Source organism: Siniperca chuatsi, linkage group LG9 (genome assembly GCF_020085105.1).
Source record: "Siniperca chuatsi isolate FFG_IHB_CAS linkage group LG9, ASM2008510v1, whole genome shotgun sequence".
In the NCBI taxonomy this organism is placed as follows: Eukaryota; Metazoa; Chordata; class Actinopteri; order Centrarchiformes; family Sinipercidae; genus Siniperca; species Siniperca chuatsi.
The window spans coordinates 1,924,514-1,942,569 of NC_058050.1; the positions used below are offsets into that span (position 1 = coordinate 1,924,514).

Consider the following 18,056-nt stretch of genomic DNA (forward strand, 5'->3'; position numbering starts at 1 on the left):
TGAAGGCCCTAGTATGATGGAGGTCAAACACCCTTCGCTGCAAAACAAGAATGCAGACTATTTTGTTCACCTGCGTGAAAACACGGAGAAACGGGCAACTTTTATGAGAAGAACCACAAAGGTAAATAAGAGAGCCCTTAAAGCTAGATCAAAAAAAGTCCCATACTGTGACAGAGTTATTAATACTTCCCGCCTGCAAAGCCATTGTAAATGAGATGCTCGGACCCGAAGCGGTTAAAGAAATTCTCTCTCTCAGATAACACATTGATGACATGTCTGCAGACATCGAAAGTGTGGTTTTAGAAAAGATCCATATCAGTAAGAAATCTGCTTTGCAACTTGATGAGTCTACTGATATTAGTGGACATGCTCAACTCTTGGCCAATGTGTGTTTTGTGGATGGAGACGCAGTCAGAGCAAACTTCCTATTTTGCAAGGCATTGCCAGAAAAAGTAACAGGAGAGGAAATTTTTCGGGTCACATCAGAATATCTTGAAAAAGGAGGACTTAAGTGGGAAAACTGCACGAGTGTCTGCACTGACGGAGCTGCAGCCATGGTCGGGCGCAGCGAAGGCTTTGTAGGCAGAGTGAAGGAAAGAAACCCAGATGTGACTGTTACGCACTGTTTTTTACGCCGTGAGGCCCTCGTAGCCAAGACTTTACCAGCAGACCTAGTTCCTGTGATGGATGATGTTGTGCGCATGGTAAACTTTGTGACACGACCTGTGAATTCAGCCACATTGGAGGGTCTTATTTTTTTAGTGGCCTAGTCAAAGTCCTGACCTGAATCTTATTGAGATGCTGCGGCATGACCTTGAAAAGGCAGTTCATGCTCGAAAACCCTCCAATGTGGCTGAATTACAACAATTCTGCAAAGATGAGTGGGCCAAAATTCCTCCACAGTGTTGTAAAAGACTCATTGCAAGTTATCGCAAACGCTTGATTGCAGTTGTTGCTGCTAAGGGTGGCCCAACCAGTTATTAGGTTTAAGCGGCAATCACTTTTTCACACAGGGCCATGTAGGTTTGGATTTTGTTTCCCTTAATAATAACAACCTTCATTTAAAAACTGCATTTTGTGTTTACTTGTGTTATCTTTGACTAATATTTAAATTTGTTTGATGATCTGAAACATTTAAGTGTGATAAACATGCAAAAAAAATAAGAAATGAGGAAGGGGGCAAACACTTTTGCACACCACTGTATACTTTGCCAGTTTAACAATTCTAATCATTCTGAACGTCCGGCTGAATCGTCAGTTTTCATCTCTCACTGCTCATCAATGCACTAAGGCAACTGGACACTTGTGTAGCCAGTTGAATTTTCATGGACGTGATGCTGACAGCGGCTGGACTCAGTCAGGCATTAGACTCGAGTAGGTTATATCTAGTTTTGTATGTAAAAATATGTACTAGAATACAGAACAATTACAAAATGTCATATAGGATTTCATGAACATATTTTCTGGCCTTACCATCCCATATTTCACTAGCTATTAGAAGTATTGATGAAACTCATTTGCAATACTATGCACAGATATAATAAACGGTGTATTTATCATTGATTTAAATATTTGTTTTTGGTGAGTTATTAGCCTCCTTCCAACTTAAAAAACAAAATGCTTCTGAGAAAATAGACCTACTTCACATTCAATTATTTATGTCAGAAATGGTTGCTTGTTCATTTCTATCAAAATGCCTGCTGGTAGTCTGAATCCAGCTCTGCAAAGCTGCCTCCCTCAGCTCTCTCTCAATCACATGAATCAATCTTCACTAGCTAGCTAGCTGGCTAACATATAGGCAGACTGGAACAGAAGATTGGTTCATGTGATAGCATAATATAAGGCAATATTGCGCAACGTGATGCAAAAGTGACAAGTTTTGCATAGTTTGGAAGCATATGAGGAGATTTTTATCCATAGGTCATCCCTTTGGTTATACCATTCATTGTTAATCATTTCCACAACTTTAAAAGACTCACTGGAACCAGAGCCCTCACACAACTGCAACAATACCAAGTTTGGATGCTACAGGGTCACATGACAGCCCCATCTCTGTGCCCTGCAGAGGAATTCCTTTGAAAGTTTGGATGATATGGCGATTTAATTTAGTCTAACTTTAGCAATCATGGACTACTCATATTTATGCAGCCACAACAGCGTAAGTAAAACAATTTTCATCAGAAGAGCCACATATATATGGAGGGAAAGAGCTGAATGCAACTTGTGAGCTGTGGTTGGTCACCACTAATGTAATGTGTCATAAAGAATGTGTTGATCTCCACAGAGAAAGGAAGGGGAGTGATAGTTCTGTAGAGCAGCAGCCGTCCTGCTGTGCTTTGTGTCAGGACACCCTGAAGGATCCAGCCTTACTTTTAAGGCTCTTCATGGCTCCAGACTATATTTTAGACCTTGTAATCCCTTATGAACCTTCACGTAGTTTGAGATCTTCGGGCAGGGGTTTCCTGTCTGTTCCTGAGTCCAGGATGGAAACTAAGGGGGACAGAGCTTTTGCAATCAGGGCCCCGAGGCTCTGGAACAACCTGCCCGAAGACATCAGGCTGTCTGAGTCAGAGTCTTCCTTTAAGTCTCGTCTCTGTTTATTTTATTGTTTTTATGTATGTTTTAATATTCACTGTAGTATTTTATTTCTCTTTTTGTGAAGTACTTTGTACTTTGTTTTGATAAGTGCTCTATGAGTAAAGTTGTATGTGTTTTGTATGACAGACTTGAACAAATGTGTTAATTGAATAATTCCCAGTGTTTTAGTCCAATATGTCTGATTTGATATTGATCCTCTGATTCCAGACTTGACTGAGATCAGCAGCATGTTATTGATCTGTGTTGACATGAGTAGGTGTATGAATGTTGTGCTGACATTTGTATCTCTCATTTTAGGAAAAGCTCATTGATTAGGACAGAGTGATGTTGAGCTACACATTTCAAACCTGAACACATCTGATTGGATCAAAAATTGATTCTTATCTCCATCATTTATTCTTTATTCAGATTGAGGGGCTGCAGTTTGTCAGAGACCAGCTGTGCTTCTCTGGTCTCAGCTCTGAAGTCCAACCCCTCGCATCTGAGAGAGCTGGAGCTGAGTAACAACAAGCTGCAGGATTCAGGAGTGAAGCTGCTGTCTGCTGGACTGGAGAGTCCACACTGCAGACTGGAGACTCTGAGGTCAGTTCACTGACTGTCGCTTTGTAGTTTTTATAAATATATATTCAATTCAACTCCTTGACTGAAGTTTCATGTTTTTGGTTCATACATTTTTCTGAGCACAAATCTGAAGAAATGTAGATTTTTCAGAATAATACGTCTTTCAAAATCCACAGTCTTGTTCTGTGTAAAAATGACTTCTAAAATGTAGCTTGAACTAATATGAGGCTTCAGCAGTCTGAGTTACATTTATCAAGTAAGTATTTTTCTGTTTGACAGTGTTTCCTTGTTGAGCTGCAGTGGAGGAATAGTAACTCAGAGATCATTTGATAGTAAATAGTCTGTAACTTTGGTTACAGACTATGACACCCACTTAATTTGGCTAACTTGGACTGCTGAAGCTTCATATTAGTTTCAGCTGAACTCATTTCTTACAGTGTAGTTGTGTTAGGAAGGAACCGCTTCACACTCAGTATGGACAGGAGGAAGGATTACTCCCACCACTAACTCTTGTAATGTACATGTGGCTGTTGTTGTATGACAGACTTGAACAAATGTGTTAGTTGAATAATTCCCAGTGTTTTAGTCCAATATGTCTGATTTGATATTGATCCTCTGATTCCAGACTTGACTGAGATCAGCAGCATGTTATTGATCTGTGTTGACATGAATAGGTGTATGAATGTTGTGCTGACATTTGGATGATGTCTGCAGAAGGCTGACATGATGATGATCCACAATAACACAATGACAAAGTCACTCTACTCATTTTAGGGAGAAGCTCATTGATTGATGTCGAGCTACACATTTCAAACCTGAACACATCTGATTGGATCATAAATGGATTCTTATATCCATCATTTATTCTTTATTCAGATTGAGGTGGTGCAGTTTGTCAGAGACCAGCTGTGCTTCTCTGGCCTCAGCTCTGAAGTCCAACCCCTCCCATCTGAGAGAGCTGGAGCTGAGTAACAACGAGCTGCAGGATTCAGGAGTGAAGCTGCTGTGTGGTTTTCTGGAGAGTCCAAACTGCAGACTGGAGACTCTGAGGTCAGTTCACTGACTGTCTCTTATGTAGTTTTTTTGTATATATTCAATTCAACTCCTTGACTGAGGTTTCACATTTTTGGTTCATACACTTTCGGGATTTGCCTGAACACAAATCTGAAGAAATGTAGATTTTTCAGAATAATACGTCTTCGTCTTAAGGACTGTTCTCTGGACCCAAAGGCAGAAAATCACGGTAAAGAACTGGGTTTAGTTGAACGGTTTTTAATGTGCAGATGATTGCAAGTGAACGAAGAACCCCGCGTGACCCGTGGCCCCCCCGAGGATTCGACCGGACCGGGTCGGAGACGAGACTGGCGGCGCTCTGGACGGAGACAAAGTGGGTTGGCTCTGGACTGGCGATCGTAGTGGGAAGGGCTGAGCCGACCAGGCGGAGGATAAGTGAAGCCGGGCGTGTAGTGCGGGTAGCCGGCAGTCACCGGAGGCGAAATCGGCCGGGTGGCGAGAGTGGCGTGGTAGCTGATGTCCGGATGATCCGAAGGGCAGACTGAGGCAGTGATCACCGACAGAGCGAGAGTCTGTAACAACGACAAAACAGAGTTACCACCGAGGCGAGAAACAAAACCGAAACTTCACTTATCTTAAGTGCAGCAGGAGCCGTTACGTTATACTCGTACGCGAGTACGGAGGACGATCTGGCATCGGTGGTGTGGAGGTGCCTGGTATATAAACGGTGTAGATCAGCAATGATTGAAGACAGGTGTACCGGTGATCAGCAGCAGACCGGAGACCGGGAAGCCAGACCAGAACACAGACACACCCGCATGCACACACAAGGACGGACAGGTGACAGCCAAGAAACACAGGGAGGGACAGGTACACTGAGGCACACAAGGACCAGGGGGGCCCGGCGGCCCACTATGACAGTCTTTCAAAATCCACAGTCTTGTTCTGTGTAAAAATGACTTCTAAAATGTAGCTTGAACTAATATGAGGCTTCAGCAGTAGAGGAATAGTAACTCAAAGAGATCATTTGATAGTAAATAGTCTGTAACTTTGGTAGACACCCACTTAATTTGGCTAACTTGGAGTGCTGAAGCTTCATATTAGTTTCAGCTGAACTCATTTCTTACAGTGTAGTTGTGTTAGGAAGGAACCGCTTTACACTCAGTATGGACAGGAGGAAGGATTACTCCCACCTGTAACTCTTGTAATGTACATGTGGCTGTTGTTGTATGACAGACTTGAACAAATGTGTTAGTTGAATAATTCCCAGTTTTTTTGTCCAACATGTCTGATTTGATTTTGATCCTCTGATTCCAGACTTGACTGAGATCAGCAGCATGTTATTGATCTGTGTTGACATGAATAGGTGTATGAATGTTGTGCTGACATTTGGATGATGTCTGTAGAAGGCTGACATGATGATGATCCACAGTAACCCAATGACAAAGTCACTCTACTCATTTTAGGAAAAGCTCATTGATTAGGACAGAGTGATGTTGAGCTACACATTTCAAACCTGAACACATCTGATTGGATCATAAATGGATTTTTATCTGCATCATTTATTCTTTATTCAGATTGAGGGGCTGCAGTTTGTCAGAGACCAGCTGTGCTTCTCTGGCCTCAGCTCTGAAGTCCAACCCCTCGCATCTGAGAGAGCTGGAGCTGAGTAACAACAAGCTGCAGGATTCAGGAGTGAAGCTGCTGTGTGGTTTTCTGGAGAGTCCAAACTGCAGACTGGAGACTCTGAGGTCAGTTCACTGACTGTCACTTATGTAGTTTTTTTGTATATATTCAATTCAACTCCTTGACTGAGGTTTCACGTTTTTGGTTCATAGAGTTTCGGGATTTTCTGAGCACAAATCTGAAGAAATGTAGATTTTTCAGAATAAAATGTCTTTCTAAATCCACAGTCTTGTTCTGTGTAAAAATTACTTCTAAAATGTAGCTTAAACTAATATGAGGCTTCAGCAGTCTAAGTTACATTTATCAAGTAAGTATTTTTCTGTTTGACAGTGTTTCCTTGTTGAGCTGCAGTGGAGGAATAGTAACTCAAAGAGATCATTTGATAGTAAATAGTCTGTAACTTTGGTAGACACCCACTTAATTTGGCTAACTTGGACTGCTGAAGCTTCATATTAGTTTCAGCTGAACTCATTTCTTACAGTGTAGTTGTGTTAGGAAGGAACCGCTTTACACTCAGTATGGACAGGAGGAAGGATTACTCCCACCACTAACTCTTGTAATGTACATGTGGCTGTTGTTGTATGACAGACTTGAACAAATGTGTTAGTTGAATAATTCCAAGTTTTTTAGTCCAATATGTCTGATTTGATATTGATCCTCTGATTCCAGACTTGACTGAGATCAGCAGCATGTTATTGATCTGTGTTGACATGAATAGGTGTATGAATGTTGTGCTGACATTTGGATGATGTCTGCAGAAGGCTGACATGATGATCCACAATAACACAATGACAAAGTCACTCTACTCATTTTAGGAAAAGCTCATTGATTAGGACTGAGTGATGTCGATCTACACATTTCAAACCTGAACACATCTGATTGGATCAAAAATGGATTCTTATCTCCATCATTTATTCTTTATTCAGATTGAGGGGCTGCAGTTTTTCAGAGACCAGTTGTGCTTCTCTGGCCTCAGCTCTGAAGTCCAACCCCTCCCATCTGAGAGAGCTGGAGCTGAGTAACAACGAGCTGCAGGATTCAGGAGTGAAGCTGCTGTCTGCTGGACTGGAGAGTCTTAACTGCAGACTGGAGACTCTGAGGTCAGTTTACTGACTGTCGCTTATGTAGTTTGTATAAATATATGTTCAATTCAACTCCTTGACTGAGGTTTCATGTTTTTGGTTCATACACTTTCGGGATTTGCCTGAACACAAATCTGAAGAAATGTAGATTTTTCAGAATAATACGTCTTTGTCTTAAGGACTGTTCTCTGGACCCAAAGGCAGAAAATCACGGTAAAGAACTGGGTTTAGTTGAACGGTTTTTATTGTGTAGATGATTGCAAGTGAACGAAGAACCCCGCGTGACCCGTGGCCCCCCCGAGGATTCGACCGGACCGGGTCGGAGACGAGACTGGCGGCGCCCGGACGGAGACAAAGTGGGTTGGCTCTGGACTGGCGATCGTAGTGGGAAGGGCTGAGCCGACCAGGCGGAGGATAAGTGAAGCCGGGCGCGTAGTGCGGGTAGCCGGCAGTCACCGGAGGCGAAATCGGCGGGTGGCGAGAGTGGCGTGGTAGCTGATGTCCGGATGATCCGAAGGGCAGACTGAGGCAGTGATCACCGACAGAGCGAGAGTCTGTAACAACGACAAAACAGAGTTACCACAGAGGCGAGAAACAAAACCGAAACTTCACTTATCTTAAGTGCAGCAGGAGAGCGTTACGTTATACTCGTGACGCGAGTACGGAGGACGATCTGGCATCGGTGGTGTGGAGGTGCCTGGTATATAAACGGTGTAGATCAGCAATGATTGAAGACAGGTGTACCGGTGATCAGCAGCAGACCGGAGACCGGGAAGCCAGACCAGAACACAGACACACCCGCATGCACACACAAGGACGGACAGGTGACAGCCAAGAAACACAGGGAGGGACAGGTACACTGAGGCACACAAGGACCAGGGGGGCCCGGCGGCCCACTATGACAGTCTTTCAAAATCCACAGTCTTGTTCTGTGTAAAAATGACTTCTAAAATGTAGCTTGAACTAATATGAGGCTTCAGCAGTCTGAGTTACATTTATCAAGTAAGTATTTTTCTGTTTGACAGTGTTTCCTTGTTGAGCTGCAGTTGAGGAATAGTAACTCAAAGAGATCATTTGATAGTAAATAGTCTGTAACTTTGGTTAGACACCCACTTAATTTGGCTAACTTAGAGTGCTGAAGCTTCATATTAGTTTCAGCTGAACTCATTTCTTACAGTGTAGTTGTGTTAGGAAGGAACCGCTTCACACTCAGTATGGACAGGAGGAAGGATTACTCCCACCACTAACTCTTGTAATGTACATGTGGCTGTTGTTGTATGACAGACTTGAACAAATGTGTTAGTTGAATAATTCCCAGTGTTTTAGTCCAATATGTCTGATTTGATATTGATCCTCTGATTCCAGACTTGACTGAGATCAGCAGCATGTTATTGATCTGTGTTGACATGAATAGGTGTATGAATGTTGTGCTGACATTTGGATGATGTCTGCAGAAGGCTGACATGATGATGATCCACAATAACACAATGACAAAGTCACTCTACTCATTTTAGGAAAAGCTCATTGATTAGGACAGAGTGATGTTGAGCTACACATTTCAAACCTGAACACATCTGATTGGATCATAAATGGATTCTTATATCCATCATTTATTCTTTATTCAGATTGAGGGGCTGCAGTTTGTCAGAGACCAGCTGTGCTTCTCTGGTCTCAGCTCTGAAGTCCAACCCCTGGCATCTGAGAGAGCTGGAGCTGGGTGACAACATGCTGCAGGATTCAGGAGTGAAGCTGCTGTCTGCTGGACTGGAGAGTCCAAACTGCAGACTGGAGACTCTGAGGTCAGTTCACTGACTGTCCCTTTGTAGTTTTTATAAATATATATTCAATTCAACTCCTTGACTGAGGTTTCATGTTTTTGGTTCATACAGTTTCAGGATTTGCCTGAACACAAATCTGAAGAAATGTAGATTTTTCAGAATAATATATCTTTCAAATCCACAGTCTTGTTCTGTGTAAAACTGACTTCTAAAATGTAGCTTGAACTAATATGAGGCTTCAGCAGTCTGAGTTACATTTATCAAGTAAGTATTTTTCTGTTTGACAGTGTTTCCTTGTTGAGCTGCAGTGGAGGAATAGTAACTCAAAGAGATCATTTGATAGTAAATAGTCTGTAACTTTGGTAGACACCCACTTAATTTGGCTAACTTGGAGTGCTGAAGCTTCATATTAGTTTCAGCTGAACTCATTTCTTACAGTGTAGTTGTGTTAGGAAGGAACCGCTTCACACTCAGTATGGACAGGAGGAAGGATTACTCCCACCACTAACTCTTGTAATGTACATGTGGCTGTTGTTGTATGACAGACTTGAACAAATGTGTTAGTTGAATAATTCCCAGTTTTTTAGTCCAATATGTCTGATTTGATATTGATCCTCTGATTCCAGACTTGACTGAGATCAGCAGCATGTTATTGATCTGTGTTGACATGAATAGGTGTATGAATGTTGTGCTGACATTTGGATGATGTCTGCAGAAGGCTGACATGATGATGATCCACAATAACACAATGACAAAGTCACTCTACTCATTTTAGGAAAAGCTCATTGATTAGGACAGAGTGATGTCGAGCTACACATTTCAAACCTGAACACATCTGATTGGATCATAAATGGATTCTTATCTCCATCATTTATTCTTTATTCAGATTGAGGTGCTGCAGTTTGTCAGAGACCAGCTGTGCTTCTCTGGCCTCAGCTCTGAAGTCCAACCCCTCCCATCTGAGAGAGCTGGAGCTGAGTAACAACGAGCTGCAGGATTCAGGAGTGAAGCTGCTGTCTGCTGGACTGGAGAGTCCAAACTGCAGACTGGAGACTCTGAGGTCAGTTCACTGACTGTCGCTTATGTAGTTTTTTTTTATATATTCAATTCAACTCCTTGACTGAGGTTTCACGTTTTTGGTTCATACAGTTTCGGGATTTTCCTGAGCACAAATCTGAAGAAATGTAGATTTTTCAGAATAAAATGTCTTTCTAAATCCACAGTCTTGTTCTGCGTGAAAATGACTTCTAAAATGTAGCTTAAACTAATATGAGGCTTCAGCAGTCTGAGTTACATTTATCAAGTAAGTATTTTTCTGTTTGACAGTGTTTCCTTGTTGAGCTGCAGTGGAGGAATAGTAACTCAAAGAGATCATTTGATAGTAAATAGTCTGTAACTTTGGTAGACACCCACTTAATTTGGCTAACTTGGAGTGCTGAAGCTTCATATTAGTTTCAGCTGAACTCATTTCTTACAGTGTAGTTGTGTTAGGAAGGAACCGCTTCACACTCAGTATGGACAGGAGGAAGGATTACTCCCACCTGTAACTCTTGTAATGTACATGTGGCTGTTGTTGTATGACAGACTTGAACAAATGTGTTAGTTGAATAATTCCCAGTTTTTTAGTCCAATATGTCTGATTTGATTTTGATCCTCTGATTCCAGACTTGACTGAGATCAGCAGCATGTTATTGATCTGTGACATGAATAGGTGAATGAATGTTGTGCTGACATTTGATGATGTCTGCAGAAGGCTGACATGATGATGATCCACAATAACACAATGACAAAGTCACTCTACTCATTTTAGGGAAAAGCTCATTGATTAGGACAGAGTGATGTCGAGCTACACATTTCAAACCTGAACACATCTGATTGGATCATAAATGGATTTTTATCTGCATCATTTATTCTTTATTCAGATTGAGTTCCTGCAGTTTGTCAGAGACCAGCTGTGCTTCTCTGGCCTCAGCTCTGAAGTCCAACCCCTCCCATCTGAGAGAGCTGGAGCTGAGTCTAACAACAAGCTGCAGGATTCAGGAGTGAAGCTGCTGTGTGGTTTTCTGGAGAGTCCAAACTGCAGACTGGAGACTCTGAGGTCAGTTCACTGACTGTCACTTATGTAGTTTTTTTATATATATTCAATTCAACTCCTTGACTGAAGTTTCATGTTTTTGGTTCATACAGTTTCGGGATTTTTCTGAGCACAAATCTGAAGAAATGTAGATTTTTCAGAATAATATGTCTTTCAAAATCCACAGTCTTGTTCTGTGTGAAAATTACTTCTAAAATGTAGCTTGAACTAATATGAGGCTTCAGCAGTCTGAGTTACATTTATCAAGTAAGTATTTTTCTGTTTGACAGTGTTTCCTTGTTGAGCTGCAGTTGAGGAATAGTAACTCAGAGATCATTTGATAGTAAATAGTCTGTAACTTTGGTAGACACCCACTTAATTTGGCTAACTTGGAGTGCTGAAGCTTCATATTAGTTTCAGCTGAACTCATTTCTTACAGTGTAGTTGTGTTAGGAAGGAACCGCTTCACACTCAGTATGGACAGGAGGAAGGATTACTCCCACCTGTAACTCTTGTAATGTACATGTGGCTGTTGTTGTATGACAGACTTGAACAAATGTGTTAATTGAATAATTCCCAGTGTTTTAGTCCAATATGTCTGATTTGATATTGATCCTCTGATTCCAGACTTGACTGAGATCAGCAGCATGTTATTGATCTGTGTTGACATGAATAGGTGTATGAATGTTGTGCTGACATTTGGATGATGTCTGCAGAAGGCTGACATGATGATGATCCACAATAACACAATGACAAAGTCACTCTACTCATTTTAGGAAAAGCTCATTGATTAGGACAGAGTGTTGAGCTACACATTTCAAACCTGAACACATCTGATTGGATCAAAAATGGATTCTTAAGTCCATCATTTATTCTTTATTCAGATTGAGGTGGTGCAGTTTGTCAGAGACCAGCTGTGCTTCTCTGGCCTCAGCTCTGGAGTCCAACCCCTCGCATCTGAGAGAGCTGGAGCTGAGTAACAACGAGCTGCAGGATTCAGGAGTGAAGCTGCTGTGTGGTTTTCTGGAGAGTCCAAACTGCAGACTGGAGACTCTGAGGTCAGTTCACTGACTGTCACTTATGTAGTTTTTTTGTATATATTCAATTCAACTCCTTGACTGAGGTTTCACGTTTTTGGTTCATACACTTTCGGGATTTGCCTGAACACAAATCTGAAGAAATGTAGATTTTTCAGAATAATACGTCTTTGTCTTAAGGACTGTTCTCTGGACCCAAAGGCAGAAAATCACGGTAAAGAACTGGGTTTAGTTGAACGGTTTTTAATGTGCAGATGATTGCAAGTGAACGAAGAACCCCGCGTGACCCGTGGCCCCCCCGAGGATTCGACCGGACCGGGTCGGAGACGAGACTGGCGGCGCTCTGGACGGAGACAAAGTGGGTTGGCTCTGGACTGGCAATCGTAGTGGGAAGGGCTGAGCCGACCAGGCGGAGGATAAGTGAAGCCGGGCGTAGTAGTGCGGGTAGCCAGCAGTCACCGGAGGCGAAATCGGCCGGGTGGCGAGTGGCGTGGTAGCTGATGTCCGGATGATCCGAAGGGCAGACTGAGGCAGTGATCACCGACAGAGCGAGAGTCTGTAACAACGACAAAACAGAGTTACCACAGGCGCGAAACAAAACCGAAACTTCACTTATCTTAAGTGCAGCAGGAGCCGTTACGTTATACTCGTGACGCGAGCACGGAGGACGATCTGGCATCGGTGGTGTGGAGGTGCCTGGTATATAAACGGTGTAGATCAGCAATGATTGAAGACAGGTGTACCGGTGATCAGCAGCAGACCGGAGACCGGGAAGCCAGACCAGAACACAGACACACCCGCATGCACACACAAGGACGGACAGGTGACAGCCAAGAAACACAGGGAGGGACAGGTACACTGAGGCACACAAGGACCAGGGGCCCGCGGCCCACTATGACAGTCTTTCAAAATCCACAGTCTTGTTCTGTGTAAAAATGACTTCTAAAATGTAGCTTGAACTAAATGAGGCTTCAGCAGTCTGAGTTACATTCATAAAGTAAGTATTTTTCTGTTTGACAGTGTTCAGCTTGTTGAGCTGCATGGAGGAATAGTAACTCAAAGAGATCATTTGATAGTAAATAGTCTGTAACTTTGGTAGACACCCACTTAATTTGGCTAACTTGGAGTGCTGAAGCTTCATATTAGTTTCAGCTGAACTCATTTCTTACAGTGTAGTTGTGTTAGGAAGGAACCGCTTCACACTCAGTATGGACAGGAGGAAGGATTACTCCCACCACTAACTCTTGTAATGTACATGTGGCTGTTGTTGTATGACAGACTTGAATAAATGTGTTAATTGAATAATTCCCAGTGTTTTAGTCCAATATGTCTGATTTGATTTTGATCCTCTGATTCCAGACTTGACTGAGATCAGCAGCATGTTATTGATCTGTGTTGACATGAATAGGTGTATGAATGTTGTGCTGACATTTGGATGATGTCTGCAGAAGGCTGACATGATGATGATCCACAATAACACAATGACAAAGTCACTCTACTCATTTTAGGGAAAAGCTCATTGATTAGGACAGAGTGATGTTGAGCTACACATTTCAAACCTGAACACATCTGATTGGATCATAAATGGATTATTTTATCTGCATCATTTATTCTTTATTCAGATTGAGGGGCTGCAGTTTGTCAGAGACCAGTTGTGCTTCTCTGGCCTCAGCTCTGAAGTCCAACCCCTCCCATCTGAGAGAGCTGGAGCTGTGTGACAACATGCTGCAGGAGTCAGGAGTGAAGCTGCTGTCTGCTGGACTGGAGAGTCCAAACTGCAGACTGGAGACTCTGAGGTCAGTTCACTGACTGTCCCTTTGTAGTTTTTTTTTGTATATATTCAATTCAACTCCTTGACTGAGGTTTCATGTTTTTGGTTCATACAGTTTCAGGATTTGCCTGAGCACAAATCTGAAGAAATGTAGATTTTTCAGAATAATATGTCTTTCAACATCCACAGTCTTGTTCTGTGTAAAAATGACTTCTAAAATGTAGCTTGAACTAATATGAGGCTTCAGCAGTCTGAGTTACATTTATCAAGTAAGTATTTTTATGACGGTGTAGTCCCTCATTCGTCCAGGAGTGTTCTATCGTAGAAAAGGTTTCAAGTCATCTGGACACAGTGCCCACTATGACAGTCTTTATAAATCCACAGTCTTGTTCTGTGTAAAAATGACTTCTAAAATGTAGCTTGAACTAATATGATGATGATTGGATCATAAATGGATTTTTATCTCCATCATTTATTCTTTATTCAGATTGAGGTGGTGCAGTTTGTCAGAGACCAGTTGTGCTTCTCTGGCCTCAGCTCTGAAGTCCAACCCCTCCCATCTGAGAGAGCTGGAGCTGAGTTACAACAAGCTGCAGGATTCAGGAGTGAAGCTGCTTTGTGGTTTTCTGGAGAGTCCAAACTGCAGACTGGAGACTCTGAGGTCAGTTCACTGACTGTCACTTATGTAGTTTTTTGGTATATATTCAATTCAACTCCTTGACTGAGATTTCACGTTTTTGGTTCATACAGTTTCGGGATTTGCCTGAGCACAAATCTGAAGAAATGTAGATTTTTCAGAATAATATGTCTTTCAAAATCCACAGTCTTGTTCTGCGTGAAAATGACTTCTAAAATGTAGCTTACACAAATATTGAGGCTTCGGCAGTCTGAGTTACATTTATCAAGTAAGTATTTTTATGTTTGACAGTGTTTCCTTGTTGAGCTGCAGTGGAGGAATAGTAACTCAAAGAGATCATTTGATAGTAAATAGTCTGTAACTTTGGTAGACACCCACTTAATTTGGCTAACTTGGAGTGCTGAAGCTTCATATTAGTTTCAGCTGAACTCATTTCTTACAGTGTAGTTGTGTTAGGAAGGAACCGCTTCACACTCAGTATGGACAGGAGGAAGGATTACTCCCACCTGTAACTCTTGTAATGTACATGTGGCTGTTGTTGTATGACAGACTTGAACAAATGTGTTAGTTGAATAATTCCCAGTGTTTTAGTCCAATATGTCTGATTTGAGATTGATCCTCTGATTCCAGACTTGACTGAGATCAGCAGCATGTTATTGATCTGTGTTGACATGAATAGGTGTATGAATGTTGTGCTGACATTTGGATGATGTCTGCAGAAGGCTGACATGATGATGATCCACAATAACACAATGACAAAGTCACTCTACTCATTTTAGGGAGAAGCTCATTGATTAGGACAGAGTGATGTCGAGCTACACATTTCAAACCTGAACACATCTGATTGGATCATAAATGGATTCTTATCTCCATCATTTATTCTTTATTCAGATTGAGGCGCTGCAGGTTGTCAGATACCAGCTGTGCTTCTCTGGCCTCAGCTCTGAAGTCCAACCCCTCCCATCTGAGAGAGCTGGAGCTGAGTAACAACGAGCTGCAGGATTCAGGAGTGATGCTGCTGTCTGCTGGACTGGAGAGTCCAAACTGCAGACTGGAGACTCTGAGGTCAGTTCACTGACTGTCACTTTATGTAGTTTTTTGGTATATATTCAATTCAACTCCTTGACTGAGGTTTCATGTTTTTGGTTCATACAGTTTCGGGATTTCCCTGAACACAAATCTGAAGATCACATCTGATTTGATTATAATGGACTAATGGATTTCTTCCTCATCATTTTTTTATTTCAGATTGAGTTCCTGCCGTTTGTCAGAGACCAGTTGTGCTTCTCTGGCCTCAGCTCTGAAGTCCAACCCCTCCCATCTGAGAGAGCTGGAGCTGAGTGACAACAATCTGCAGGATTCAGGAGTGAAGCTGCTCTCTTATAATGTGGAGAGTCCAAACTGCAGACTGGAGACTCTGAGGTCAGCTGGGGGGTCCAAGTCAGTCCATGCTGGTTCAACAGTATTGTATTGCTAGTGCATCAACAAAAATGAGAACCACTTGTACAGAGGTACCTGTACTTGGAATAAAATAACCCGATGGAAATTGTTGTGCAGCAGTTGCAGCACAAAATAGGAAGAGTGCAAATATAAAATTTTCAATAAGGTGCAAATCCAAAATATACACAATATAAACTACATCAAACATAAATAAACAGGTTAATGTTAAGGATCAAGATATGTAAGAGAATTTAGGTATCTCTACTGGGAATCGAGCCTTGGGTTTCTGCGGTGGTGGGCGAGGACTTTACCACTGCCCAGGGGTAGCCTAGCTTAGCACAACAAATCAGTGATTTTATCTGTTGAGTGCAGTTTCTCCTTATTTTTCATCATACGTTTCTTTTCTGATATTCTTTCACAAACAGTAAAATGCAAGCTGGCAATGCAAGTCAACATTTTACAGTGTCAGCTGCAACTTTTTATCAGACATATGGGATCAAGACTAATGCAGGCACAGAACATGAATGTCGGCAGTCAGTTGTAGTCTTTGTGGTGAAGATATGATGCGATGCAAAGCATTCGATCAGTCGGCTTGTGTCAGGACTGTAAAGCTGGTTATTTTTATTTATTTATATTGATTATTTTAAACCTCCTCAGGATCGATGGCAAGTTGATCACAGCTGAGAAACACAAAAAATGTGAGTACTGAAACAATTTCACTTATTCGTCAAGCGTTAAAATCTGTCCTCCTTATACAACAAAAATATTTTTCAGTTCCATTTTCCTTAGAGCTGTAGTCATATCTGTTTGAAAAGTATTCAAGAATTTTGGCTAATAATGTTTCTCACCCCATTTAAGTTTTCATTATTGTTCTCTTTCACTTCTTCTCTCCATCAGATGACTCCATTGTCAAGCTGGATGTGAAAGAAAACCTGCCTGAGGCGAAAAATGTGAGAAAGGAGCAGCTGGACAGTGTGAAGTTCTCCACTTTAAACCATGAATGACTTTACTTGGACATTTATAGAGGTTTCACCACTGACACAATGTGATGTATCACAACTGCTAACAGAAATGACACTTAAAGTATTGTAATTTAAAATCATTGCCATGTTTTAACTCTTTCTGACATGAAGTGTCTTCATCAGTCACACAAAAATGTAATAACGCAAAGCACCAATGAAACAAAACAGTTGTTGCAAGAGAAGACGTTACAGTTTGTGTTCTACAGCTGAAGAAGTCTTTGAACAACTGTTTTACTTTAGCATGACCAGCAGGTGGCACTGTAGCACACAAATAAATTAACGCAATCTAATAAGCGCTCAATTAGAAGAACAGAAAACACTGCAGAACATTTTAGTATAACCTTTTTCCCTTCTGGAGTTCAACTTCAGGCGATGTTAATAGTGTGGAATGAAGACACCATGCTATCATTTATTTTCTAAACTTGAACTGAGCTCTCGTCACTGGCAGTTCCAGGATCAGTCCAGGATCTGGCAGCATAATAAGCTGCTGCCTTAGTAAATCAGGAGCTAAATACACGGGGATTGTGTTCACACATTTATTGAGACCAATTTTCTTAGTAAATTGTCCCTCTGTGTAGCCTTTCCTAACACACCTTACACTGTCACTCCATTGATGCCATTTTTTCTCTGATCCATACAATGCGCTTGAGTTGAGTGTTGACAGTGTGGATAAATCGTAGAAAAGGTTTCAGTAGTAGTCATCTGGACACTGTTTTCAGAATCAAGACATTTCGGCTCCCATCTGGAAGTCATTCTCAATTGTGAAAATGGTCTGAGAACTCAGAAATTGAAGCTAGGAGACACCGTTCCTTCTTGGTCCTGTTTCCCTTTTATCCTGTTTTTTGGCTCTTTTATTTCGGTACATACGTACATTACTGGGCCATCATGGAAACAAAAGGAGGTCAGTTTCAGGTGAAACTAGGCAGGGTAAACAGCAGACACTCAGGAAGACTCGTCCCTGAGGGTAGGGCCTAAGCAACACAGAGTAGCTTAAATTTCTGAGTTCTCAGACCATTTTCACAATTGAGAATGACTTCTGGATTGGAGCCGAAATGTCTTGATTCTGAAAACAGTGTCCAGATGACCACGACTGAAACCTTTTCTACGATGGAACACTCCTGGATGAATGAGGGACTACACCGTCTAGTGTGGATAAAGTATTTCATCACTTTATGAAACACCGTGACAATTTCTATTAAAATAACTAACTTTGTGTCTTTCTTAATTCCAGGCTCCATTATCCTTCTCACCTGAACAGATAACTGAATCTGCATACAGGTAATCATATAAAACACTATTCCAGCTTCTTTCATGGTTCATCGAGTTGTGATTCTAAGCACGAGTCTGTTGTCTGTG

The 18,056-nt window shown here is 41.7% G+C and overlaps 1 protein-coding gene across 1 annotated transcript in view; it reads left to right on the top strand.

The window, feature by feature from the left end:
- The window catches only part of LOC122881156 (NACHT, LRR and PYD domains-containing protein 1-like), a 29,807-nt gene that overhangs the window by 4,378 nt on the left and 7,373 nt on the right, over positions 1-18,056 (top strand). The window contains exons 3-13 of the mRNA XM_044206970.1: positions 3,007-3,180; positions 4,036-4,209; positions 5,751-5,924; positions 6,786-6,959; positions 13,453-13,626; positions 14,089-14,262; positions 15,130-15,303; positions 15,487-15,660; positions 16,336-16,376; positions 16,576-16,628; positions 17,932-17,978. Coding sequence (XP_044062905.1) covers positions 3,007-3,180; positions 4,036-4,209; positions 5,751-5,924; positions 6,786-6,959; positions 13,453-13,626; positions 14,089-14,262; positions 15,130-15,303; positions 15,487-15,660; positions 16,336-16,376; positions 16,576-16,628; positions 17,932-17,978 — 1,533 coding nt within the window. The remainder of the gene's footprint in view (positions 1-3,006; positions 3,181-4,035; positions 4,210-5,750; positions 5,925-6,785; positions 6,960-13,452; positions 13,627-14,088; positions 14,263-15,129; positions 15,304-15,486; positions 15,661-16,335; positions 16,377-16,575; positions 16,629-17,931; positions 17,979-18,056) is intronic.